At 41.4% G+C, this 27,610-nt stretch overlaps 1 protein-coding gene across 2 annotated transcripts in view; it reads right to left on the bottom strand.

Annotated features, from left to right (window-relative positions):
- Positions 1-10,172, bottom strand: part of NAF1 (nuclear assembly factor 1 ribonucleoprotein) — a 44,296-nt gene extending 34,124 nt beyond the window's left edge. For both annotated transcript variants that reach the window (XM_002745275.7, XM_008992522.6), the window contains exons 1-2: positions 9,617-10,172; positions 7,588-7,765 (exon numbers count right to left, since the gene is read on the bottom strand). In XM_002745275.7, the coding sequence (XP_002745321.2) occupies positions 7,588-7,765; positions 9,617-9,981 (543 nt within the window). In that variant the 5' untranslated portion in view covers positions 9,982-10,172. The remainder of the gene's footprint in view (positions 1-7,587; positions 7,766-9,616) is intronic.
- Between the last annotated feature and the right edge of the window lie 17,438 nt (positions 10,173-27,610).

The following is a 27,610-nucleotide window of genomic DNA, read 5'->3' as shown; positions in this document are numbered from 1 at the left end:
TCATTAACTTCTTCAGGAGAAGTAATTTTACAAGTTTCCATGGAACTCAGCTATTTATCATCAGTAAGCATTAGTGCCTTCATTACCCAATTGTGTATGACACTAAACTTAAGACTCAGACAAGCCAATTAAAAATGAGGGTCAACACTTCCTTGAAGTATCTTGATATATTTTTTTAAATGAATATATTATCAACCTGTTTTTCTCTAAAATTACTGTTAGAGAAACAAAGTTCATAAGAATACCTTCAAAATTTGATTTTCGTAAATATAAAACTGAAATAAAACTATAATTCATGTCAATAAGGAAAAAATCTCTAGCAATGAATATAATTCTAAACATCTTTTATGTTAATTGAGTCTATAGTTCATCAACTTTAAGACACTGATTTTATATATCCCTAAGAGAAAAAAAAAACTGGCAAATGATTGCAAAATGCCATAGATTATTGGCCCGATTTTTTCAGAAACCCTTATTATTTAACTGACACGGGGAATAAAACTGTCATGTGACAGGCTTGGTCCTTTCCTTGGCAAAGTTTACAGGTTCTCTTGTCACCTTTCCAATCTATTGTTCCACCTCAGTTGAAGCCATGACGCCTTCCTCCACCACTGCAGTACAAGTTACCTCCCCTTCCACTCAATCCTATCACTTCTTGTGTGCAGTACTTCTCTGACATTCAGCCATTAAATCTCTGGTGTTACTCTGCTTTCAGCTAAACTGTGTATGCTCACTCTCAAGTTCTATTGCTCTGCCACACACATTTGTCTTTATCTTCTCAAGCAATCAGCAGAATTGACTTATTGGAAACTACTGAAGAATGGGGGATCCTAGAAACTGAATGTTTCTATGTAATAATCCGAGACAGGTGGATCACAAGGTCGAGAGATCGAGACCATCCTGGTCAACATGGTGAAACCCCGTCTCTACTAAAAATACAAAAAATTAGCTGGGCATGGTGGCGCGTGCCTGTAATCCCAGCTACTCAGGAGGGTGAGGCAGTAGAATTGCCTGAACCCAGGAGGCGGAGGTTGCAGTGAGCCAAGATCGCGCCATTGCACTCCAGCCTGGGTAACAAGAGCAAAACTCCGTCTCAAAAAAAAAAAAAGATTATATATGTATATATACAGGACATATATGGATACTCTACTGAATAAAACAGTACTTATTTGATGTTTACAGATCATTCATGCCTCAGGTAAGCTTTATTGAAATAATTCTATAAAATGAAATACAAAATTTTTTTTAATTGTTTTGTGGGTTCCATGGTGTAATGGTTAGCACTCTGCAAAATTTTAATTAAAAAAAAACCCAATTATTATTTTTGAAGAACACTGAATATTAATGAAAAATGATATCTTTTAAGTATATAAACTATTCTTTAAATAACAAGCACTTTGGAAAGAATGTTAGTGCTAGCGAAGTGTATTCTAAAATAGAATTTAACAGTTCCAAATATACCTACAGTCATAAAAGCCTAAGTTAAAAGAGGCCTTCAATTCAGGACAAAACTTATAAACCAAGTTAGGCCTTGAAAACAATATATTCAATCGATAATTACTAAGTGTAGACGAAGATGCAATACAATTTCATGTATGATGGGAGATCAAATAGGCACGAAATATTCAACTGCAACTTCTAACCACTTGAGGTGGTTCAGATATTTCCATACACGCATGTTAGGACATTTTAGAACGTGTTCACACTGCTACAATCAGGAGAACAGAGAGTACTAAACCTAACTACTAAATGCACATATCTTATAAAATAAGCAGTCACCAAAGGAAAACAGCTAAATTTCCCCCAAAATTGCCAACAAGTGTTAATTTTTTTTTTCTTGGTCATGCTAAAGCATATGCCTAGATACACATTATTATCCCTATTGAAGTATTATCCGTTTCTTATCTCCATAAACATTGTGCTTATAATTTTATAATGTTACGTCAAGCCTTTCAGGTTTTCAGAAAACAATGGGCACTAATTTATAAAACTCATTTCTGATTAAAACCTTAAAAATCATAATCCCAAATGTTTTTATGACTCTACATTTTTAATTACACTTGATGCATTTGAATGAAGAGTTCAGAGCATAAACTGCTGAAAAAAATTGTTCAAAAAGAACCTCAATTTTCCAATTCATTGAAACACTGAATACATTCTACGTGGCTCAAAGTAGTTCCAAAGCTGTAATATGTATGCTGCATTACAGTGACTGTGTAGGTTAAATATAAGCCTTCTGAGCATTAAAGAAGAGTTTATGTTTAAGAAAGTAATTTTATCTGGTTAAACTTATATAATTGTGACATGAAGAGAGCCACTTAAGACTCGCCTTTTTCACTGCCACTATAGCTCACTAATTCCTCTTTTATTCTCTTCCCCCTTACCATACCCTCCCATTAAAAAAAGTACATCTTTATAAGGTTTAAGAACAATCATAAAGTTACTTCATGTAACTGTAGTTCTCTTATACCTAAAGATCTGCATTGTACATAGATCACAGAGATCTAACAACCCACAATGTAAAGAGTTAAAGGAATAGATCCAGAGAGGTGACATTCCTGCTTGAGGCACAGACTAAATGGAGGTAAAAATTAAGTCAAGAATGCCTGAGTGACAAGAAACTGCTAGAAAACACTTTAGAAAGTGGTTGGACATAAAACTGGGTTAAATTGTGCTAAATTGGACATGTCTATGTCCAGATCTCTGAAGGTCCAGCACAAATTCTAAAATTGGTTTTAACTGTTTGGCACATTTTAATTTGTGTATACCTTTTAGCAAAGATAATATGGACAGAAAACTTCATTAATTTTCTTCAGAATTTCATTAGATAGTTAAATTAATAGACCACAAGGAGCTTGAAGCTCCATCTAGCTAAGATACACACAATCTTTGCTGCCCAAGAATCTAAGTAACATATCAGGAGGCCTGAACAAAATGGCACATACCACACTAGCTAGGACTAGTTGTGGAGAGGAGACAGTTCCCCTGAAAGAGTGGACTGTCATTTTCTTTAAAAAATAAAAAAATTAAAAAAAAAACCGGCAAACTGGACCCCTTCCTGACACCTTACACCAAAATTAACTCTAGATGGATTAAAGACTTAAACATAAGCCCTAACACCATAAAAACCCTAGAAGAGAGGCCGGACACAGTGGCTCAAGCCTGTAATCCCAGCACTTTGGGAGGCCGAGGCGGGTGGATCACAAGATCAAGAGATCAAGACCATCCTGGTCAACATGGTGAAACCCCGTCTCTACTAAAAATACAAAAAATTAGCTGGGCATGGTGGTGCGTGCCTGTAATCCCAGCTACTCAGGAGGCTGAGGCAGGAGAATTGCTTGAACCCAGGAGGCAGAGGTTACGGTGAGCCGAGATCGCGCCATTGCACTCCAGCCTGGGTAAGAAGAGCGAAACTCCGTCTCAAAAACAAAAAAAAAAAAAAAAAAAAAAAACCCTAGAAGAAAATCTAGGCAAAACCATTCAGGACATAGGAGTAGGCAAGGACTTCATGAACAAAACACCAAAAGCATTGACAACAAGAGCCAAAATAGACAAATGGGACCTAATCAAACTCCAAAGCTTCTGCACAGCAAAACAAACAATCATTAGAGTGAATCGGCAACCAACAGAATGGGAAAAATTTTTTGCAGTTTACCCATCTGACAAAGGGCTGATATCCAGAATTCACAAAGAACTAAAACAGATTTACAAGAAAAAAAACAAGCCCATTCAAAAGTGGGCAAAGGATATGAACAGACACTTTACAAAAGAAGACATACATGAGGCCAACAAACATATGAAAAAATCCTCATCATCACTGGTCATTGGAGCAATGCAAATCAAAACCACACTGAGATACCATCTCACACCAGTTAGAATGGCGATCATTAAAAAATCTGGAGACAACAGATGCTGGAGAGGATGTGGAGAAACAGGAACACTTTTACACTGCTGGTGGGAGTGTAAATTAGTTCAACCATTGTGGAAGACAGTGTGGCGATTCCTCAAGGACCTAGAAATAGAAATTCCATTTGACCCAGCAATCCCATTACTGGGTATATACCAGAGGAATAAATCGTTCTACTATAAGGACACATACACAGGAACGTTCATTGCAGCACTGTTTACAATAGCAAAGACCTGGAACCAACCCAAATGTCCACTGATGATAGACTGGACAGGGAAAATGTGGCACATATACACCATGGAATATTGTGCAGCCATCAAAAATGATGAGTTCGTGTCCTTTGTAGGGACATGGATGAACCTGGAGAACATCATTCTCAACAAACTGACACAAGACCAGAAAATGAAATACCGCCTGTTCTCATAGGCGGGTGTTGAACAATGAGAACACATGGACACAGGGGAGGGGAGCACTACACACTGGGGTCCGTTGTGGGGAACAGGGGAGGGACAGCAGGGGGTGGGGAGTTAGGGGGGAGATAGCATGGGGAGAAATGCCAGATATAGGTAATGGGGAGGAAGGCAGCAAATCACACTACCACGTGTATACCTATGCAACTATCTTGCATGTTCTTCACATGCACCCCAAAATCTAAAATGCAATTAAAAAAAAATCTAAGCTAAACAACAGGATTGTCCCAAAAGTAAGCAGAGAAATACAACACTAATTAGCCAGTTCACAGGATATGAAAAGCAACAGATGCCATATTTAGAGCCAGAGATACAGAAATTCATGTATAAACTGAATTAAAAAGATAAATCTGGCCGGGTGCAGTGGCTCACGCCTGTAATCCCAGCAGTTTGGGAGGCTGAGGCGGGTGGATCACCTGAGGTCAGGAGTTCAAGACAAGCCTGGCCAACATGGCAAAACCCCATCTCTACTAAAAATATGAAAAAAGTTAGCAAGGCGTGGTGGTGCATGCCTATAATCCCAGCTACCTGGGAGGCTGAGGCAGGAGAATCACTTGAACCCAGGAAGCAGAGGTTGCAGGGAGCCAAAATCTCACCACTACACTCCAGCCTGGGCAACAAGAACAAAACTTCATCTCAAAAAAAAAAAAAAAGATAAATCTACAGATAAACAGAGGAAGCCAGACAATAATGAAAGACTAAAACAACATACAGAGAACTGTGAGACTATCCAAGAGGGCATGTAAAAGAAACAGTGTGACTGGCCCTCATAGCTGCCTTAGTTCCCAGCTGCTTTCAAATAAACCTCCAGTCTCTGTTCCCCATAACGAGTCCAACATAAGTCACACATGATAACCACTTCCAAGTATTTCCCTTTCCCTCTATAGAGTATAACCTATTATTACTGTCTGCCCAGCCTCCCGTTTCCCTTTCCTGTGAAAGATAAACCATTCCATCTGGTTTATATAGGGCTGATATCACATCCAACACCCCATCCTTCTCATAATACATACACATTCACACTCCCTTTCTGTCAACTGGCTCTTATGCACTCCCACCCTCTCTCACTAGCCCACGTGCTCTTTCAAGTGTTCATTTTCCTACACATGCTCTCCTCACTCTCTCCTACACGCTCACCTACACAAACAGGAGTGACTATGTGACTCACAGCCAAGCAATCTGAATACCCATTCCACTAGCCTCAATGATTTGTTCAAGGCTGTGTAACAGACCACAGGCCAGCAAAAGTCATCTCCATCACTTTCATGCAAGAGTCTATCAGTGGTCAAACTGCCAGCCCTGAGAAACAGACAAAGAGGCAGACTGCTAACACATTACATACTTGTGACTGTACACTATCCTTGGTACTCAGGACAAAGCCATTCTTTTCCCTTAAACTTAAGATTTGAAACCCTGAAGAAGTCCTAATATCTTCAAGACCTATAAACTAGAGATTTGGGGCAGACTGAGGAACTCATCCATTCCTCTACCTATCTCTAGCAGCAGAGTAGTCTGAAGGACTTCTAATAAGTTTCCCAAATAAAGACTATAAATTGCCTCTTCCATCATTCCCAAAGAGCTGTTGAAATGGTCACAGAAAGGAACAGACCAACCCACCATTCCAAGTTTGAAAAGCTAACAACATTCACATGAAATTTAGTCTTTTGAGGCAAACATACACTCACACATTCAATAGCACTTTAGCAACTAAATTTATTTGTCTCTACTTAATTTACTGTCTGTGTCCCTCCATTAGTCACTTTAAGAGCAGAAATTGGATTGGTCTCGTTTACAACACCTGGCAAACGGCAGATGCGCTATAATAATTTCGTAAAGAATAAATATAAAATGCCTATTCACACACTTATTCTATAATCATATATTACTTTGGCCTGAGAACCCATTATTTGTAAAGAACTCTACCAGGCACTATGGGAGTTACAAGGACCTCATATGAACTCAATTATCAAAGAACTTGTACCTGGACTCTTTGTGGCCACAAATCCTTTTTGATCTTCTGATGAAAACAGGGGCATTTTGTCTAGAAAAATACCTAAGCAAATATGCTAAGACTTTGCATTAAATCTGAAGAAATGCTTAAGGTAAGAATTCCAGATCTAGTAAGATAAGACAATGATATGTATGCATTTACAGAAGTATTGTGGTCTTTCCTTTGTTGATTATACTCTAATAAGAAACTTAACGTAGAAAGATGATCAAGAGACAAGCAAATAAGACCAAACAAGTCTCCTACTTTCAGAAAATAGCTGTAAGTTGGGAGCCTTTGTGTACAAAGACCACTAAGAAATACCAACATATCTGTAGCACGAAAACATGAGTCACTGATTAAGTTGCAAACAAATCCCAAGGTTTTCAATGTATAAAGCATAAGTGAGACAGAAAATTTCTTGTTATGAGTAGAGAAAAAGACAAATAATTAACACTGGTAGAATCCATTCATTAAAAAAGGCTCCGGAGTCCTGTAGGCTTTATTTTTTCAAATCTTGCATTAAGCTATCTTAACAATTTAAGTGTTATAAAATAATTACGATTGGTGATCATTAAATATTTTTAAAGCATTAATAATTAAAAGTACACGCAGGGGTGGAAAAAAAAACAATGTGGTAACATAGCCTACATTCTGAAATTCTTCTGAGAAGCCGTTCCTCTTGGGTCACAGGGTTCAGTCAGACTAGTATCATCCTCCCAAGGATGGTTTACAGCACAGGAGGAAATAACCTTTAAGAGTTAACTTTGCAAACCAAACCTATCAAGTGCCAATAAATACCATTCTATAATTAACTGTAATCATAAAAACGCTCCAAAAACTTCAAGTAAACAGAAATCCTAACAAGCCTCAATCCTTTGAATTTCACTTTCTACTTCTCTAAATGCAATCAATACATTTTCTGACTTGTAGACCAAAAAAATAAAAATAAGAAATCTTCTTTAGGGAATGCAAAAAAAATGGAAAGTTCAAAGCTGAAGTTGCCACAATCAGAACCATTATCAAATGTGAGAGTCAGAAGCAACCTTAGAATTATCTAGATCACTACTCTCTTACATAAGAAAGCCAAGACACGGCAAAAGCATGCCCATTAAGCTGAGAATGGACTTCAAATTTATGGAGCAGATAGAGGCAAAATTAGATCAATATCGGTACCAGAATATATTTTAAAACATTCAAACTAAGTACATCTAGGTACTTACGTTAAGAAGTAATTCATCTTTTGTTTTAAGAGGAAAATTCTTATTTTCCTTCTCAACTTGTAAATCATCGTCTCCATCTGACAGCACTGGAGGAAGTGATACACAAGAGGAAGAAGAGGAAGATGAGGAGGAAGATGAGGAGGAAGACGATGAGCTTGAACTATCTGAATCTGTTTCACTGTAGGGAATAAAAAAGTTTTAAAAAAAGTACAGTATTATAATGACATTAAAATAATATTATTCAACTAAGAAATATCATCTTTACTACATCTTTACTATTGCTGTTCTAATTCAAAAGCTAGAACCTCAAAGCTGATATATTGGGAGAATAGTCTTTAGTCTACCAGTAACATTTTTCAACCTCTGCTATAACCCAGATCCTCTTATGACAATAGTCTCACATATCATACACCTGTCTGAATATAAGCAAGCATGTGACAAATCACCAAGAAAAGGCAACAAACTCTGGGCATGGCACCTCACTTAGGCACCAATAACCAGATTGCTTAATTACCAATGAGTTTCTTCTCAATATCCAGACAACTTGGGGAATTCTGTTACTAAATTATGTGGACCGTTCCACTTTCTGAAAACTCACTTGGTACTTACCTTCCACAGAAATTATCGTTAACAGCAACTACTGTTTCAGTTTAAATTTTGTTTGTTGGCTCCTCACTTCAAGCACTTTTATGTACTATTTTTAAGGGTTCTCTCACTTCCTCCTCTTTCTGCATTACTTCCTGGATAATCCCATAAACGTTAATGATTTCAATCATCATCCATGTGACATTAACGCCTAAATCTTCAGCTAGGACATCTCTGAACTCCATATCCAATCTCTCACTGCATATTGGCCACCGTTGTATGAATGGCCTACACATATCACACTTGCAGCAAGTTAAAACAAGGAAAAGTGCATGATCCTAACTAAATCTGTTCTCCCCTTCAGTTTCCATTTGATTTCACTGCTGAAACAAGCAGAAAGTTGTATCCCTTTTGATTTTTTCAAATATTTGGTATTCTCTGCCATCACCCACAAGGAGAGTCAAAGTGGCACCCTGACACTAAGTTGGCCTATTATGATGCTATATTCCTTCTGCTTTCAAAACTTATCCCCAAATTTTTCCTTGCTAGTAAAATGAATTCTAAAATCCCACAAAACGACCATACTGCAATCTTAGTACTGCCAAGAAATCCAACCTTGTTCACAGTTACTCCCCCTCCCAGTGTACTTCACACCCTCTCCTTCTACTCAAATCTTTCAGCCTTCTCCACTCACCCACTGATGACCTTCCTGAAAACTAAACTTCTCACCTCCTCACCACGTGTCTATGTTGTTAACCTGTTTAGTACCCCACTCAACGCACTCAACTATTTGTGGACAATGTTCAGTGTGGTTTAGTAATAGCCCACATGCTGGAGTTCTCTCCAGCCCAAAGGTTTCGTATTTAAAAGACAGAAGTGGGGGAAGGGGAAAAGGCTCTCATAAAACGTTAAGAAGCATAAAATACTCCTAAATAACAGTTTAGCTACTTTCACGAACACGTGTTACCTACAAGGACTCTATACATTTACATAATTATCAAGAGTCAGCTTTGAAAGAAAATAATCCTTTTTCTGATCTCAATGTATCTGGTTCAAAAAACAAGGCCGAAAAGTGATGGAAAAAAAAATCAGAACTGATATAAAACTCATTATAACCACAAAAATACAGCCTAAACTGAATAATTACGGAAATAACCTAAGATCCTCGAGTTTTCTAAAACTGATACGATCTATATACATAGAACCCATCAGGTTACCAAATCTAGGAAAGGAGAACTAAGCTCAGATTCACAACGCGACCTGCTGAAAGAGGTAGCGAATAATGGGCACAGAGCCAACACGTCAACACGTGCGCCCGGAGCATCAGCGACCTGCCCCACCCTCCAGGGCCCACACCCGCAACCTCTAGGCTCCTAGGCCCCGGCTTCCCCTGCCCGTCCTACAAGACCTCTCCCCACAGCTCCGGGTCCTGCAGGCACCCGACCTGTCCGAGTCCGAGTCCGACTCCGAGGTCTCCAAGTGGTCCGGGGCCCGCGCAGGCTCTGCGGCTCCCGGGGAGGTGACGCAGTCCCCGCAGGCCGGCGATTCAGCTGGAGGCTGTGGCTGCGGCGCTGGGGTCCCGGCCGGGATGGCGTTCAGAAAGGGCTGCAGCGGCTGCTCCCCGGCAGGCTTAACCTCCACGGTCTGCCCAGTGTCCGGGGACCCCTCATGCGACTGTAGCGACGGCTGTGTCCCTGGCGCAGTAGCGGAGCCCGGAGACGCCGCCGCTGGACCTTCGCCAACTCCAAAGCCAGTGCCATTGAATTTCAGAGTTTCCAGCTGAGCGGCAGCGGCCTCCACTACCTCCATTGCACCGAGCCAGAAAACCGAATTGGCCTAAGGACTTGGGCCCGAGGACAACCTCACGGCTCTCTCCAGAAATAAAACAATTTAGGCTACAGGAGCAACAGTGCCCCGACCCAACTTCCCGCGTTTCTCAGGTAACTACATGCGGAGGGACCAAAAGACACGCCTCCGCCGTTTACGCAGCGGCGCTTTCCGGAGAGTTTGTGACGTATGTGGCGCGACGGCGCTCACCCGGGACGGGACGCATGCGCCGGACCTTCGGCAAGCAGTACTGGGGAGGCCCTAAATCGGCAATTTTCATGCGTCATGTAAAACATGCAAGGCCTAAAGGCCGGGTTTTCCTGTTGCTGGATGTGAACCAAATCTGCTCGAAGCGCCAGAATGAAGCAGGGATTATACCACAGGGGAGATGCCTGAAGAATGCTAGGTTCTGTACATCAGAAACTTGAGCCAGGAAGACACCAGTAACTTCATGAAACTTAAATGAAGTTGATCCATCGATAGATCCATCTGTAGGTAGCGGATTAACCATTTATTTCAAAACTGTAACTATAACTATTCCATTTTCCAAAATATCCTCAAAGACAGCAGTAATGGACGAAATTTTGCTGTTAATGTTACAGTGATGTCTATATCATACTTGGGAGAAAGGAGAGATAAGACTGAAATGTACTCACTTAATATTGGAAACCACTAATCTAAATTGTGAAGAGAGCAAGCAAAAAACAGTTCTTAGGACTGAGGAAGAGATCAGAATTTTCCGGTTTCCTAATAGGTCTTCAATTCGATGCATCAGTCCCTGCATAATAATTATCATTGGTACCGTTTGTTAAACATGCATCTGTTCTTGTTTAGCCAAGAACTGTGCTAAAGATTTTCGAAATTATTCACTGAGAATTTACTGTGCCATCTACACTAGTAGATCTTCGTAGAAATGCAAGGCAAGTGTAGTAAGAGTAAGGTGTTAAGAAACTTACAATCTACTTGAAGTAGAGAAGGGCAATGCCCAGGAGATAACTAGAAAGATATTTGAAATATGAAATAGAAAATCCAAGTGCAGCAGAAAAGCGAAGTTAAGTAGGATTGGTAGGCTATACCATGGAAATCCTCCAAAGTGAAGAGGAATTTAAACTTGGGATATTAGTAGCACAGTGATTAAGCTGAGTTCAGAGTTTTCAGCTAAAAAGACCTGTGTTCAGCCCTCAGCTCTACCATATGTCATTGGTGTAACTGTGACTTTGGATAGGTAACCTAAATCTTAATTCCTTTATCTGTAAAATAGAGATAAAAATACTAACTACCGTTTTGTCATTGGTGTAACTGTGATTTTGGGCAGGTAACCTAAATCTTAATTTCCTTATCTGTGAAATGGAGATAAAAACACTATCTCATTTAGTTCATGTAAGCATTAAATAAGGTTACGTATAAGGGAATGGAATGTCATACATTCATTATGCAAAAATACTTGGAAAAGGGAACAGTGTATGTACTCACAAATAAAATATTTCATTGACAATGATCTTGCAAAGACATGATGCAGTACAGATTTGAGAAGGGAAGACATTTGAGCCAGAATTATTCTCCAGCCAGTCACTTTGTTGCATTTTTCCAAGAATTAGGTGATAAAAGTCTGAACTAGGGTTACAGTCAATGAAATAGGGTAAAGGAAGTCCCCAGTATCAGGAGAAGAATAAAAGTACTCTAAAATTTCTGACCAAGTAAATTATAAAGAAGTTGGTATTACCAATAGAAATGGAGAAGCTGGCCAGGTACAGGGCCTCACACCTGTAATCCCAGCATTTTGGAAGCCAAGGCTGGCAGATCACCTGAGACCAGGAGTTCGAGACCAGCCTGACCAACATGGTGAAACCCTCTCTCTACTAAAAATACAAAAAATTAGCCGAGTATGGTGGCGGGCACCTGTAATCCCAGCTACTTGAGAGGCTGAGGCAGGAGAATTGCTTGCACCCAGGAGGCAGAGATTACTATGAACTGAGATTGTGCCATTGCAATCCAGCTTGGTCAACAAGAGGGAAACTCCCTCTCAAAAAAAAAAAAAAATTGGAAAAGTTGAAAAGAGATGTGAGTATGTGAAGTTGAGGCTGAAGAAAATCTAGACAACTGGAAATGTCAATAGGTATTTGAAAATAAGAAATTAGAATTTGACAGAAATGTTAAGACCAGAAGCATAAGTTATGGGATAATCAAAATACTCATTTGTTCATTCAGTAATCATTTTCTTAACATTACTATATGATATGCACTACATTATAACCTGTGCATACAGGAAATAAACACAGTCCTTACCCTTAAGGAGTTAACAGTTCAATAGAAAAGACAAATTGGAAAATAAGCAAAAAGTATTATAGTACAGAAATGTATCATGTAAAGGTGAGAATGTATGATATGGGAAAACTAAAAACATAAGATACTTGGAAAATATACTACAAGAGATATATCATGGCTATAAGATTAATTATAGCCATAAGGCTCACTCAAGTATCTTGAGGGGCTGATACTAAAATTGATAAATCATTTTATCAATATGATACAAACTGGCCCTGAAGATTTCCACCCCTGGCCCAGGGATTTCCCAGGAGACAAGGTTGCTTCAGCACAGATGCAACTTTCATGAACCTTAAAACAAAGCTTACCCTTGTAAGAATAGCCTCAACTCCCTTTATGAGAGAAACACCTGGTAACTGACCAAGCTGAATACAGGTTTTAAAAAGGGGGAAGGATCTCCCAAGAATGGTCTCTGGTTGGAGACTCTCTTGATCATCTGAGCCCTGACTGCATCTGGTTTATGCCCCTAGCCTCTTCCCACTGATTGTCTTGTAAGAGTGATGCCAGAATAAGCTATTTAAGCATCATACAGTCTCTAAGACTCATCTTTGACTTGAATAGAACTGAATGGGAGAAGTCACCCCTAGGAGAGCTGGTTAAACAGGACCCCCCAACTACCACCCCATGAACATCACAGAAGACTTTATAATGTATGTGGTATTTGAGCTGGACTTTCAAAGAGAACCATGAATTTGTTAATCTGAGAAAATAGGAGACCTTCACAGAGGAGAATAAATAACATCATTGTAATTTCCTGCTTAAAACTCTTAAATATTTGTAAGCACACTTAGAATAAAATTTAGACTCCCCGCTTTGGCTTTCAAAACTCTGCCTGATCTGGCCACTACTTACCTCTCCAGTTTCTATCTTTTACCATCTTCTCCACCCTTGTGCCTCTGATCACTGGTCTTGAGCTCCCTTCAATGCACCATGTTAATTCTTCACCTCTGGCATTTTCACTTTGCTATTCTCTCTTCTCATCATATTAACATGGCTTTTTTACTCATTTATGTTTCTGCTCAAACATTACACCTAAGAGACACCTTTTCAGACCACTCTATCTAAGAGTATCCCCAATGCTAATTACTTTTTAGCTTATTGATCACTGTTTTTATTTAAATAGTGTTTATCTTCCCATGAAACTATATTTACCTGTTTATTATCTGTTTTTCCATAAAAATAAGTCTCAGGTAGGCTGGGCGTGGTGGATTATGCCTGTAATCCCAGCACTTTGGGAGGCCGAGGCAGGCGGATCACCTGAGGTTGGGAGTTCAAGACCAGCCTGACCAACATGGAGAAACTGCACCTCTACTTAAAATACAAAATTATCTGGGTGTGGTGGTGCATGCCTGTAATCCGAGCTACTCGGGAGGCTGGGGCAGGAGAGTCTCTTGAATCCGGGAGGTGGAGGTTGCGGTGAGCCAAGATCGCAGCGTTGCACTCCAGCCTGGGCAACAAGAGCGAAACTCTGTTTCAAACACAAACAAACAAACAATTCTCAGGTACCCAGGATCTTTTTCTTATTCACAGCTGTTTCTCTAAGTGCCTGGAAACATAATAAATCCTATAAAGATTTTTGGATGAATGAAGGAAAGAAATAATAAAGCTCAATGGGACAGTCAGTAAGGAATGACTTAACAGATAAAGGTACAGATAATGCCTAAGTTATTCTTTCAATTTAAATTAATCTGATGTTACCTAAGAAAGGATACTGTTTTTAAATAAAAATTTTTGATTGTGTGGTGGGAATGTTTCTATGTTTCAACGTAGTGATAGAGGTACCTGTACCTAGCTTTGAAGTAGGTCAGTGTTTCACAAATGGTAATTTTTCTAAGTGCTTGTTTCAAAATGTCCTGAATTTACCTACTTCCACAGGCTTCCTCTTGACTGCATTATTTCTAAAAGCTGCTAAACTTAGCCTGAGATCTTTAATCTAAGACTAAATAATAAAACATACTTAAAATACTGTGTAGCTTACAGAGTTACTATTAACATTATGAGAGAATTTACCTTTTAAATTACAAGTTAAATGGTATATTAACATTTCAAAGGGAGCTTGTAAAACCAGAATGTATTTCTATAGATGTCACTGATTGATCTTAGTTTATTTCAATGTTTAAAAACACATGAATAGACACATTTCCATTTCAAGAAACTTACAATGCACTTGCTAGATTAAAATGATGAGATTTTCTGATATATGTCACAAAATCATTAAAAGCAGGTTATGTGACTGTTTAGATGAGTTGCTATTCCTATATATATACTGCAGAACTAATTTCAGTTAAGGTCATATTTTTGCATTACAAACTAAGGTAGGAGGGAAAAGGGAGATATAAGTGCTGTTTTAGTTCAAAATGGACTGACATTGTACTGTACTGGACTCATTTGAGAGTATGGACAGAAATTATAGACTAGAGACTAGGCACTTCTTGCCACCTAGTGTCCTCTCACACTCAGCTCCTAAGAGAGTGACTTATCAGATAAGGGAGTGACTTTTCTGACTGGTGAACTTGGGAAAAGAAACTGAGCATACTTGGTCCAGTATCTTTGTGTTACAGGAGCTAGAAATTATTTAGGTAGATAGATAGGGTGAGTCCCTGGCAGAAAACTTCCTTCTAACAAAAAGCAGCACAGAAATAGCTCCCTTTTTAACCTCAAGCAGGTAAAAAAAAAATCACTTCTTTTCTAACAAAGAGCAGCCTGGAAGATCAGACTGTACAACACAGATAAGCAACTCAGGCACAGAGTGGGGAGTTTGCTGAGTAATCACCAAACTTCCCACACATACGATGGGCCCAAGTAAAAACAGTGGGCCTCAATAAGCACATCCCTTTCCATTTAGGCACACTAAGATAGGAAAGCTGGAAGTATGCACAGGGGAGATACCTGCAAGAAGGTGCCTGGGAACAGGCACAGAAACTCTTCCCTCCCTTTTAGCACACACCAAAAAACAGCACAGAGCAGATAAACTAAGAGTGTGCCTACTTGACCAAAAAATGGAGTGGGGACTGATAGAGACTCTGCTCTATACAGATAGTACCCTTGGTTCTAACCAGTTCTTGGGGACCTAGGAAGGTAAGACACACCCTCCTCACCAGTCCATTTATAAAACCCTGACCTTTTTTACTACAACTCAGCAGCCTATTCCGGACCCCTCTCTGTGACAGAGAACTGTTCTTTTCTTTGGTCTAATAAACTCCTGCTCCAGTCTCACTGTGTGTGTGCATCTACGTTCTTAATTTCCTCAGCTGTGAGACCAAGAACCTTGGTATCTACCCCACACAACAAGGCCATTTTATACTTGGGGGCCTGTTGGGATTTGAAGGTAAAATCATCGGAACGGTGAGAATAGGAGCAGACTCTATACTTTCATTTGTGAGGTTTCTCATCCTCAGTTTTTATTCTCTCAAAGAACTATCGAAAACCTAGGCATCTGACAGCTGGTTAAGGAGCCACCACGGCAAGCTGCTGGTCTTGAAGACTCAGAGGAGAGGCTTGCTGGGGAGGACTTAGTCAATCCCCCAGTGTCCTCTGGGTGCTGGGAATTTTGGCCCTGTTCCAAACTAGTTTCCTTTCATGGAGAACCTGGCCATCATGGGGAGCTGGAATAGGTCCTGGAGCAACTGAAAATTTCCGGCCAGGGCTACACTCGTGTTATCTAAAGGCTGCTGGGCTGACCCCAGCCCCCAACTGCCCAACTAGGTGTCGGCCCACAGGATTTCCAAGCTTTCCTACTGCAAATCATAACTTTCCTCCTTTTTTTCCCCACAGTCACCATGTCTCCCATCGCCTCTCTGTATGCGATGCCCGGGGAGTTTTTAAAGCTCTAGAAAATAATTCAATTAGGAGGCTTAATAACCACCTTAGAAACCAGGAATGCAGATCAAAGGATTGCTGTTTTTGTGACTTTCTACAGATGGAGATTTTCCAGTTCTCCTTTTTGTGTCCCTCTGCTAGAGACCAAACTTTATGTCCCCTCTGCAAGTGGGAGACCTCTGCTTTCAGCAGTGAGGAGAAAAATGTCCTCGAAAACAAATTTTAGTTTCAATACTCTCTCCATTATTAGGAAGGCCACCATTTTACCCTTATGTTCTCTTGAGACACCTGTTCTGCCAGCAACTAGAATGGCATCTAAATAGAATGGGGATTTTGTGTCTCAAAGTTAACTGGAACCACTACCTAAAAATAAATTCTCTAGTCTGGTCCATAATAGCAGATTATAAAGCTCAATCCTGTACACTCCGTCCATTAAGAGGCCTTGCCCAAATGCAACTGTTACATAGTCTCTCCCGAGACCCATCCATCAAGGAGTCACACAGATCACGCAAATGTAAGAGGTCAAAGGGTAATCACAAAGCAGAGGACAAAGGTCACATGGAGTAGCATGACTAGCTCCATAGCTTAGCTCCTCTGGTACCATGGTTTGATGATCATACCTGCAACCATGGGTGGCACATATGGTGCCAGGACCCAAGAACTAAGGAGGGAGAACAGTTGGGGGGATGCTCCCATTGTCTTTCTCCTCTACCCTGGGTTACACTGAAAAGAACAGGGAGACTGAGGGATGCCTCTTGTGTCTTTTCTATGTCGGTAACAAGCCATCTTTGGCCTGCAGTCCTCTGGAGTGTATTCTGAAGCACTTGAATTTCTTTGACCTTGAGATTTGAAGAAAAAGCAGCTCATTTTCTTGTGCACAAGGACATGGCCTTCTTACCATCTGGAAATAAACAGACCTGGCTGGCTGTAGGAGCCTTTGTTTTAATCTTACCCAACAATTAGATCTTGTTTGTAGATGGGAGGGCAAGTGGTCCAAGGTTCCCTATGTACAAGCTTTCTTTGCCTTGCAAAGAAAGACAACTCAGACCTTTGCAAGCTTGCATAATCAACTAAGTCCTCTTGGTAGCCGTACGGGGCAACTCTGCAGAGAATGTTCCCCTAAGTCAGAAAAGCAAGTTTTTAAGGAGCCATTGGAGGTAACTTCTAAGTGCCCCATGAGTTCTTTCTTTCTCCTTTATCCGGAGCACCCTGTGACTGTGACATTGGCTCCTCCAGCTCTGTCATCTCCAACGCTCTTCACTGCCCCATCTTCACTCTTATCCCTACAAAAAAACACCAGATGGAAGGGACACCACTAGGGTGTAAGTTCCCTTCTCATTACAAAACCTTAGGCAAATAAAGGGAGATTTGGGCCAATTTTCTGATGACCCTGATAAGTATGTGGAGGTCTTCCAACATTTAACTCAAGTGTTTGACCTCACATGGAGGGGTGTTATGCTGCTTGCCAAACCCTCACTGCAGCTGAAAAAGAGGCATCTCTGCAGGCAGCAGAGAAGTTCGGAGATGAACAACATGTCTCTCATAGTAGGCCAAAAAGGAAAAGGGGAGATATGGAAGGTGAGGAAATAACAGAACAACCATTACCAGTATGAAGAGAGGCTATACTCCTGACAATCCTGATTGGAATCCCTTTACCTTATAGGTGGATGGAAAAGGAATGTGTGTATTAGAGGGCCTTAGAAGAATGAGGCCTAAACCACTTAATTCCTCTAAGTTGTCCATGATAGACCACAAGCCAGATGAGAATCCCTCAGCTTTCATGGAAAGGCTGAGAGAGGCACTAGTAAAACACACTTCTTTGTTCCCTGATTTATTTGAGAGACAGCTCATTCTAAGGGATAAGTTTGTTACACAGGCAGCTTCTGATATTAGAAGGAAACTACAGAAACAGGCTATGGGACCAGATAGCACCTTAGAAGACCTCCTGAATGTGGCCACCTCAGTCTTTCACAGTAGGAATCAGGAGGAGGCCCTGGAGAAAGAAGAAAGAGAGAACGCATAAAGGAAAGACTGAGGCTCTAGTGGCTGCCTTGCAGGCTTGCAGTCTAGGATCCCTGAGGAGCATCCACTAATTGCTACTGGTGTGGCAACCAAGGGCATTTTAATGAGGAATGCCCAAACAACAAAAGAAAGCCACCTCAACCCTGTCCAACCTGTGGTGGGGACCATTGGAGATGGGACTGCCCTGGAGATGGAGGACACTGAGTCCAGAAACAGTCTCACAGATGGTTGGGCAGGAATGACAGGTCCTGAGGTCAAACCCCTGGCTCCAGCAGCTCAAACTGCCACTACTGCTCAGGAGCCCTGGGTGATTCTGGAAATGGAAGGGAGGAGGGTGGACCTCCTCCTGGACACTGGAGCCAGTCTTTCTGTTCTCCTCTCCAATCCAGGCCTCCCCTCTTCCCATAACGCAACCATGCTGGGTGTCTCAGGAAAGACTCTAACCGGATTTTTCTTTCAACCCCTTAGTTGTAGTTGGAGGGACTTGTTATTTACATGACTTCCTGATCATGCCTGAAAGTCCCACTCCTTTGTTAGGTAGAGACATTTTAGCCTCCATGGGGACCATCATCTTCATGGCCCCAGGACAAACATTTTGCCTTCCCCTAATGGAAGCCAATATTAACCCAGAAGCAAGAGCAACTCAAGGAAGAACAGGTGGAGCTAAAACTGCTAGGCCTGTTTAGATCTACCTTAAAAATCCTACTTATTTTCCTAACCAGAGACGCTGTCCTCTAAAGCCAGAGGCTAGGAAAGGGCTAGAAACCATTATTAATAACCTGAAAATGCAAAGCCTCCTCAAACCCTGTAACAGTCCTTGAAATACGTCAATGCTAAGAGTGCAAAAACCCAATGGGGAATGAAGACTAGTTCAGGACCTCTGCCTCATTAATGAAGCCATAGTCCCAATTCATCTGGTAATCCCTAATCCCTACACCTTGATAACCTAAATACCTGAGGGAACAAAATGGTTTACAGTCCCAGATTGAAAGGCTGCCTTTTTCTCCACACCATTACAGCCTGACTCAATACCTGTTTGCCTTTGAGGATCTCTCCAGCCAAACTGCCCAGTTAACCTGGATGGTGCTGCCTCAGGGATTTTGAGACAGTCCTCACTTGTTTGGATGGGCGCTGTCAAAGGACCTCTCTGAGTTTTCCCATCCTCAGGCCAGGGTCTACCAATTTGTAGATGACCTTCTTCTGTGTGCCCCAATTTAGGAAGATTCCCAAGAAGGCACTGAAGCCCTCCTTAATTTCTTAGCTGACAGATGACACAAGGTTTCAAAATCTAAGTCCCAGCTTTGCCTGACTCCAGGAAAGTACCTGAGTTTGGTGCTGTCTGAGGAAACCAGAGCATTAGAGAAAGAAAGGGTCAAGCCCATTTCTTCCTTCCCCCTCCCCAAGACCCTCAGGCACCTAATAGGATTTTTAGGCATTGCATGATATTGCGGACTATGGATACCTGGGAATGGTGAGATAGCCCGACCTCTATATCATCTCATGAAAGAAACACTTTCTAACCTGGGAACCTGAAGTCCAAAAGGCCTTTAACCAGTTAAAACAAACCTTACTTAAGGACCAGCCCTCAGCCTTCCTGTAGGGAAGGCCCTCAATCTTTTTATATCAGAGGAAGGAATGGCCCTGGGAGATTTAACTCAGGCCCGGGGGACCAGCTCAACAGCCAGTGGGCTACCTGAGTAAGGAGCTTGATTATCAGCCAGGGATAGCCCGCATGTCTTCAAGCATTTCCAGCAGTGGCCCTACTGGTAGCCACCAAATTAACCCTGGGAAATGGCTTAACTGTTTACACCCCACATAATGTAGCAGGATTGCTATCCTCTAGGGGAAGCCTTTAGCTAACAGACAGCCGGCTTCTTAAATATAAGGCTCTGCTGTTAGAGGGGTCAGCAGCTCAGCTAAGAACTTGCTCCAGCCTAAATCCAGCCATTTTCCTCCTCGAGGAAACTGGGGAATCTCAGCATGATGGTGAACAAATTGTGGTACAGAGCTATGCAGCCAGGGAGGATCTCAGGGAGACTCGCCTAGAAAATCCAGACTGGACCCTCTTCATGCTTGAGAGTTCTCTGTGGAACAAAGAGTCAGTAGGCAGGACACGCAGTAGCACTCGGAATAATGTTATTGAAAGTGCACATGTCTCTCTAGGCACAAGCGCTCAACTAGCTGAGCTGACAGCTCTTACAAGAGCACTTGAATTAATCAAGGGAAAGGTAACTAACATTTACATGATTACAAGTACGCTTTCTTAGTTCTCTCTCCACACTCATGGTACCATCTGGAAGGAGAGGCACTTTCTAACTGCTAATAGGTCCCCTATAAAATACCATCACGAAGTTAACAGGTTATTATCCTCAATTTTCCTTCCTTGAGAGACAGCAGTGATGCATTGTAAAAGCCATTAGAAGGAAACAGATGAAATAGCTGAAGGAAACAAGTTAGCTAATCAAGCAGCCAAGTCAGCAGCAAGAAAGCCTCAGGGCATCAACACACTTAAAGCCCCTTCAGTCTGGGGATGCTTTAAGCCTCAGTACTCCTCTGAAGAGGCAGAGTGGGCCACTTCTTGGGGGTACATTTTCCAGCCTTCAGGATGGCTACAGCCAGAGGATGGCAAATTCCGCTTGTCAGCCCTAGACAATGAAAAGTCATTAAAACACTTCACCAGACTTTTCACTTGGGAAAGGATAAAACTATCAGCCCAGAGATTTTTAGGAGACAAGTTACTGAAAACAGTCAAATGGGTTGTTAATGCTTGAAAAGTCTGTCTTAAAAATAATTCCCTCAACAAACGGCTCCTCCATCCTTAAACCCAAAGAATAGAAAGCTATCCAGGGGAGGACTGGCAAATAGACTTCACCCACACGCCAAAGACAAAGGGCATCCAGTACCTCTGGACGTGGGGAGATGCTTTCACTAACTGGGTAGAAGCATTTCCGTGCTGTACAGAAAAAGCCTCTGAGGTAATAGGAGTTCTGGTTACTGAAATAACTCCCTGTTCTTGCCTACCTAAGTATCTCCAAAGTGACAACAGCCTGTCATTTAAAACAGCTGTCACCCAGGGGCTCTAAAGGCCACTAGGCATACAGTATATCTCCATTGTGCTTGGATCTCCCAGTCCTCAGAGAAGGCAGAGAAAAAAACGTTATCAAAAGACACCTCAGAAAACTGTCCCAGGAAACTCACCTTCCTTGAGTCACTTTTCTTCCCATAGCTTTGCTACAGGTAAGAAATACCCCTTCAAAGTCAGGCTTGAGCCCTTTTGAAACCGTATATGGACAACTTTTCCTTACAAATGATTTCCCATATTAGACCAAGGAATCTCTGAATTGGTTAAGCTTATAACCTCACTAGCTCACTTCCAACAGGAATTAACCAGCTAGCGGGGGCCCAACACCAGAAAATAGGACCACATTTATTTAACCCAGGAGATTTAGGACTCGTGAAGGCTCTTTCCTCTCTCTCCATCTTTAAGCCCAAGTTGGGAGGTACCTTACCCTGTTCTTCTCTCTGCCCCCTCAGCAGTAAAAGTTACAGGAATCGACTTTTGGAGACATCACAATCTAGTCAAGTCTTGGAGACCTGAAGGAGTCCCTGACAGCTCAGAATGCCCTCAATATCGCTGTGAAGAAATAAAGGATCTAAAGCTGAGAATCACCAAAAATAAGTAACTGAGTGAGGACTACTCATTCTACTTAGTCCCACCTTCGTCGTCCCAGATACTGTCAGTTACTTCCATCTTTCCCTTTGAGATTTGCCACCAGATATTAGAACTCCCCTTTGGCACACACCTGCAGGTTAGGAAGGAGACCCTTAATCCTCTTAAGCTTCTAAGACCACTTCCCCCTAGACGTCTAAATCGCATTTCCATAGGAGAAGTAAAGGCTGCCAGACAGGGCACCACCCGGATCGCAGGCATGGAATGGAGGAATCTTTCCGGAAGGCGTTTTTTTGTTTAAACATGATCAAACCCCCACCAAGTCATGTACCCCTCACCTACTTCATGGATCAAGACCCTTTCACACGTGATTTCTAGAACTGTAAGTCTTTAAAAGGGCAAGGATTTTCTTCGTTGGGGAGCTTGGTTGTTCAGGTATTTTCACCTGCTGCAGCTCCCGGCTGAATAAATTAACACTTTGTCCCTGTTCCGTGTTAGAGAGGTCTGTTTGCGGCCTCTCCTTCTTCACAGGGAGATTTCGACTATCTGTGGGATTACATCTGTAGCTTAATAGACTCACACGGGGACATTCTATATCCTGGTGAATAAAATTTTGAACAATTTACTACATTACAATAGCAGGAATTCGTATACTCACTCTGCTGTTTGCTGTGGGAGCATATACTGTGGCACCTGCAAGGTGGAATTCCGGACAAATAATTCTACTTGCTCTAATATTCTGTCTATCACCTTTATAGCAAGCCTAATAATGACAGGAAAAAGACAGGGCCTTGTTGCTAAAACTTTTCTTCCTCCACTTAATAGTGTAGGTTATCTCCTAAATCCTATAACCCAACAGATCCAGCGCCTAGCCTTGGCAGTCAACCTAACTTCATGTTACATCTGTACTTTAGACTCACCATTGGCTGAAGTATTATGTCTATCATTAGAAGATTTAGCCAGTGTTAACCCTAAAATTACCCTAGTCACTCAGTCCAGTACAACTTATCCAGATGAGCAAGTGAAAAACATTTCTCCCAATCATATCACGAGTTATAGAGGATGGCCCAGACATGAATTTTACAGAAACTCCACCTCTTGTAAGACTCTTTTGCACTGTACTTCCAAAGTACCTATTACCCATTTGTTTCATGTCCTTGAGAACAAAGGGAACTTATCTGGGAACCTTGTCCAACTGCTCACATAAAGTCTTCCTTAGATGGACAACTCAGGAAAGGCAATAACACTCCTCAGAAAAGAGAGGCAAATGGTATCTTAAAGTAAGAAAGCAACACAAGTTCCTTCTTAAATAACCAAATTCGAGGCGATCTCAGTTTACTAGTAACACCAGCGTTGATAAAAAACTCACTTTTACCTCTAGTCCAAACGTTAGCCTGGGGACTATAAAGAATGTTCCTTTTTTTTTTTGAGACAGAGTCTTGCACCATTGCCAGGCTGGTGTGCAGTGGCGCTATCTTGGCTCACTGCAATCTCCACCTCCTGGGTTCAAGCAATTCTCCTGCCTCAACCTCCCAAGTAGCTGGGACTACAGGCATGCACCACCACACCCAGCTAATTTTTGTATTTTTAGTAGAGACGGGGTTTCACCATGTTGGCCAGGATGGTCTCGATCTCTTGACCTCGTGATTCACCCGCCTCGGCCTCCCAGAGTGCTGTGATTACAGGCGTGAGCCACTGCACCCGGCCAGAACACTCTTAAAATTCCACCTCAATCATGTGTTCATTCCCAATATTCTGGCAGAATTTGCCTCAATATGGGAGTACCTCACTGGAAACTACTAATTGCATGAGACCTTCCCATAGAGCTGGCATCTTGGGGATATGAAGTGTCTCTAGATCGCAAACAGGAACTATACTTCATATGAAGAAATGTGGGATGCATGAACCTGCCAAGTGAATGGAGGGAACCCGTAGTGTTGCAGCAACACTTCCAAAAGTATCCTATGCCAGTGCCTCTACACAATTCCCATCCTTACAAAACATACCCACGCTGTAGTAAAATGGGCAGCTCATGTAATTCTACTCCCTTGAGCAGCTGTTGTGGCTGGACTCCTGGGAACCACCCTCGGGCCCATCTCTCTACATTTATCCTCTCGACAAACCCAGGCCTTAGCTGAAATTATGGCTGCCATTCAGGAACAACAAGGGCATAGACTCATTCGCAGTTGTTACCTTGCAAAACCGAAGAGGACTGGACTTCCTCACGGCAAGTCCCGGAGGGATATGTGTTTTTCTTAAGAAAGAGTGTTGCTTCATATTAATGCTTCTGGTAAAGTACAGCAACATCTAGTAAAGGCAACCAATATTACAGCAGTACAATCCATCTAAATGGCTCACAATTATTAAACACACTCTGCTGTCATGGTTATAGCCTATAGTGCCCCCACTGACAATGGTAGTCTTTTTTTTTTCTTTTTTTTTTCGGAAAGAAAGAAAAAAAGGAGTGAAGGAGAGGAAGAAAGAGGAAGAAAAAGAGGGAGAGAGAACAGGAATGTAGCTTTATTCTAAAAATGGGTATTAATAATGGCCAATCAATATTTTGTGTATTTAAGGTGAAAAGTGTATATTTTGTGTATTTAAAATGGAGAGTTCTATAGATATTTATTGAGTTTACTTGTTCCGGATCTGAGTTCAAGTCCTGGATATGCTTATTAATTTTCTGTCTCATTGAGTCTAAATCTCTTTATGGGTCTTATGTATCTGGGTGTTAGGATTGTTAGCTCTTATCATTGCATTGATCCTTTTACCACTATATCTTTGTTGCTTTGAAATCTATTTTATCAGATGCGAGAATTGCAACTCCTGCTTTTTATTTATTTATTTATTTTTGCTTTCCATTTGGTTGGTAAATCTTTCTCCATCCCTTTGTTTTGAGTCTTTGTGTATCTTTGGATGTGAAATGGGTCTGGATGTAGCATACCATTAGGTTTTGGCTGTATCTTTTGATTGGGGGATTTAGTCAATTTAAATTTAGGGTTACTGCCATTTGATGTTAACTGGCTATTTTATCCACTCGTTGATATAAATTCTTCTTTATGTTGATGCTCTTTACTTTTTGGTATATTTTTAGAAAGGCTAATACTGGTTGTTTCTTTCTATGTATAATGCTTCTTTCAGAAGCTCTTGTAAAGCCGGCCTGGTGGTAATAAAATCTCTGAGTACTTGCTTGTTCATAAAAGATTTTATTTTTCCTTCAGTTGTGAAGCTTAGTTTGGCAGGATATGAAATTCTGGGCTGAAAGTTCTGTTCTTTAAGGATGCTGAATATTAGCCCCCACTCTCTTCTGGCTTATAGGGTTTCTGCTGAGAGATCTGCTGTAAGTCTAATGGGCTTCCCTTTGTGGGTAACCTGACCTTTCTCTCTGGCTGCCCTTAGTACTTTCTCCTTCATTTCAACCCTGGTGAATCTAACAATTATGTGCCTTGGGGTTGCTCTTCTTGAGGAATATCTTTGTGGTGTCTCTGTATTACCTGGGGTTGAATATTATCCTGCTTTGCTAGATTGGGAAAGTTTTCCTGAATAATATCCTGAAGTGTATTTTCCAGCTGGATTCATTCTCTTCGTCGTATTCAGGTACACCTATCAAATGTAAATTAGGTCTTTTCACATAGTCCCATATTTCTTGGAGAGTTTGCTCATTACTTTTTATCCTTTTTTCTCTATTCTTGTCTTCTCGTTTTATTTCATTAAGTAGGTCTTCGATCTCTGATATCCTTTCTTCTGCTTGATCAATTCAGCTATTCAAACTTGTGCATATATCACTAAGTTTTCATGTTGTGTTTTTCAACTCCGTTCATTTATATTCCTCTCTATATTGTCTATTCTTGTTAGGATTTCATCAAACCTTTTTTCAAAGTTCTTAGTTTCTTTACTTTGGGTTAGAACAAGTTCTTTTAACTCCCAGAAGTTTCTTATCATCCACCTTCTGAAGCCTACTTCTGTTAATGGAACACAGTCCTTTTCCATCAGGGCTTGTTCAGTTGCTGATGAGGAACTGTAATCCCCTGTAGAGGGAGAGGGGCTCTGATTTTGGGTATTCTCAGCTTTTTAGGCTGGTTTCTTCCCTTTGTTATAAATTTATCCATCTGTCGTCTTTACAATTACTGCCTTTCTAGTTGAGTTTCTGAGTGGACGTCCAGTTTATTGATTCCCAGAGCTGGAATTTGAGCAACCCACCGTGCCGGCCAAAACAGCGGCGTTAAGACTGATGGTGCTCTTCTGCCCGGGAATCTGCTCCCATTTACTCTGCACAAAGAGCTGCCGCTCCGAGGCACCAGCAAAACTGCTGCGCCGGCCACAAGAGTCGTGCTGGCGACCCGTGGGGCTCCTCCACTGGGAATCTTCTGGTCCATGAGCGACGAAAATTCATCTGAAAGTGTGGCGTCCTCTCGTTCTCTGCGATTTCACTGGGAGCTACAATCCCGAGCTGTTAGCGATCAGCCATCTTGGATCAATGTGACAATGGTAGTCTTAATACTCATATTTGGAACCTATCTTCTAAAACTCCTTGTAATGTTTAACTCTTTTCGCCTAGAAACCATCAAGCTTCAGATGGTGCTGCAAGTGGAGCCGAAAATGAAAACACCCTTCTACCGGGAATCCTTAGATCCACCCAGAAGGAGCCCTGGTTGCTATTCTCATACTAAGCCCCTCTCCAGCGGGAAGTAGCCAGAAGAAGTCGACCCTAACAGCAGTTAGGGATTTCCTTCCTGAGGGGTGGAAATGTGTTATAGGAGATAGAAAGAAATTATTTAGGTAGATAGATAGGGTGAAGAGAGTTCCCAGCAGAAAGCTTTCCCTCTAACAAAAAGCAGGTCAGAAATAGCTCCTTTCTAACCTCAAGCAGTTCAAAGAAATCACTTCTTTTCTCCCAAAGAGCAGCCTGGAAGGTCAGGCTGTAAAACACAGATAAGCAATTCAGGCACAGAAGGGGGTTTTCTGGGTAATCACCAAACTTCACAAACATACAATGGGCTTCAGTAAAAAGAGTTGGCTTTAATAAGCACATTCTTTTCCCTTTCTATTTAGGCACACTAGGATAGGAAAGCTGGAAGCATCTGTTGGGGTGATACCTGCAGTTGCAAGAAGGTGCCTGGAAACAGGCACAGAAACTCTTCCTCCACTTTTAGCACATGCACATAAGCAGCACAGAGCAGCATAAACTAAGCATGTGCCGACATGATCAAAGAATGTGGTAGGGGCTGATAGAGATTCTCCTCTATGCAGATTCCACACCTGGTTCTATTTATAGAACCTCACCAGCTCATTTAGAAAAACCCTGACATTTTTAGTATGACTTGGCAACCCATTCAGGACCCCTCTCTGTGACACAGAGCTGTTCTTTCCTTTTGCCTATTAAACTCCTGCTCCAATCTCAACACGTGTGTGCATCTGCTTCCCCAGTTTCCTCAGATGTGAGACCAAGAAACTTGGCATTTACCCCAGACAACAAAGCCATTTTATTTGGGTTCTCCTTAAGCTCTACCTATCAGCAGAGATGATGCATTTAGAGCTAATTTCCATTATGCAATAATAATGATAAATGCAAGCACAGAAATGGAATTTACTGTGTACCAGGGACTGTTCTAAGTGCTTTATATAAATGAATTTACTTCTCTCCACAAAACCTTGTGGTAGATATAATTATTATTCCCATTTTACAGATAAGGAAGCAAGTGGTTTAGTAAATTCCCTGAGGCTAAACAGTTGATGAATGTTTCTATATGTTGCTTCAGGGGGAGGGCCAAAGATTCT

Source organism: Callithrix jacchus, chromosome 3 (genome assembly GCF_049354715.1).
Source record: "Callithrix jacchus isolate 240 chromosome 3, calJac240_pri, whole genome shotgun sequence".
Classification (NCBI taxonomy): domain Eukaryota; kingdom Metazoa; phylum Chordata; class Mammalia; order Primates; family Cebidae; genus Callithrix; species Callithrix jacchus.
The sequence above is the reverse complement of the archived record's forward strand: the minus strand, read 5'-3'. Positions and strand labels throughout refer to the sequence as shown.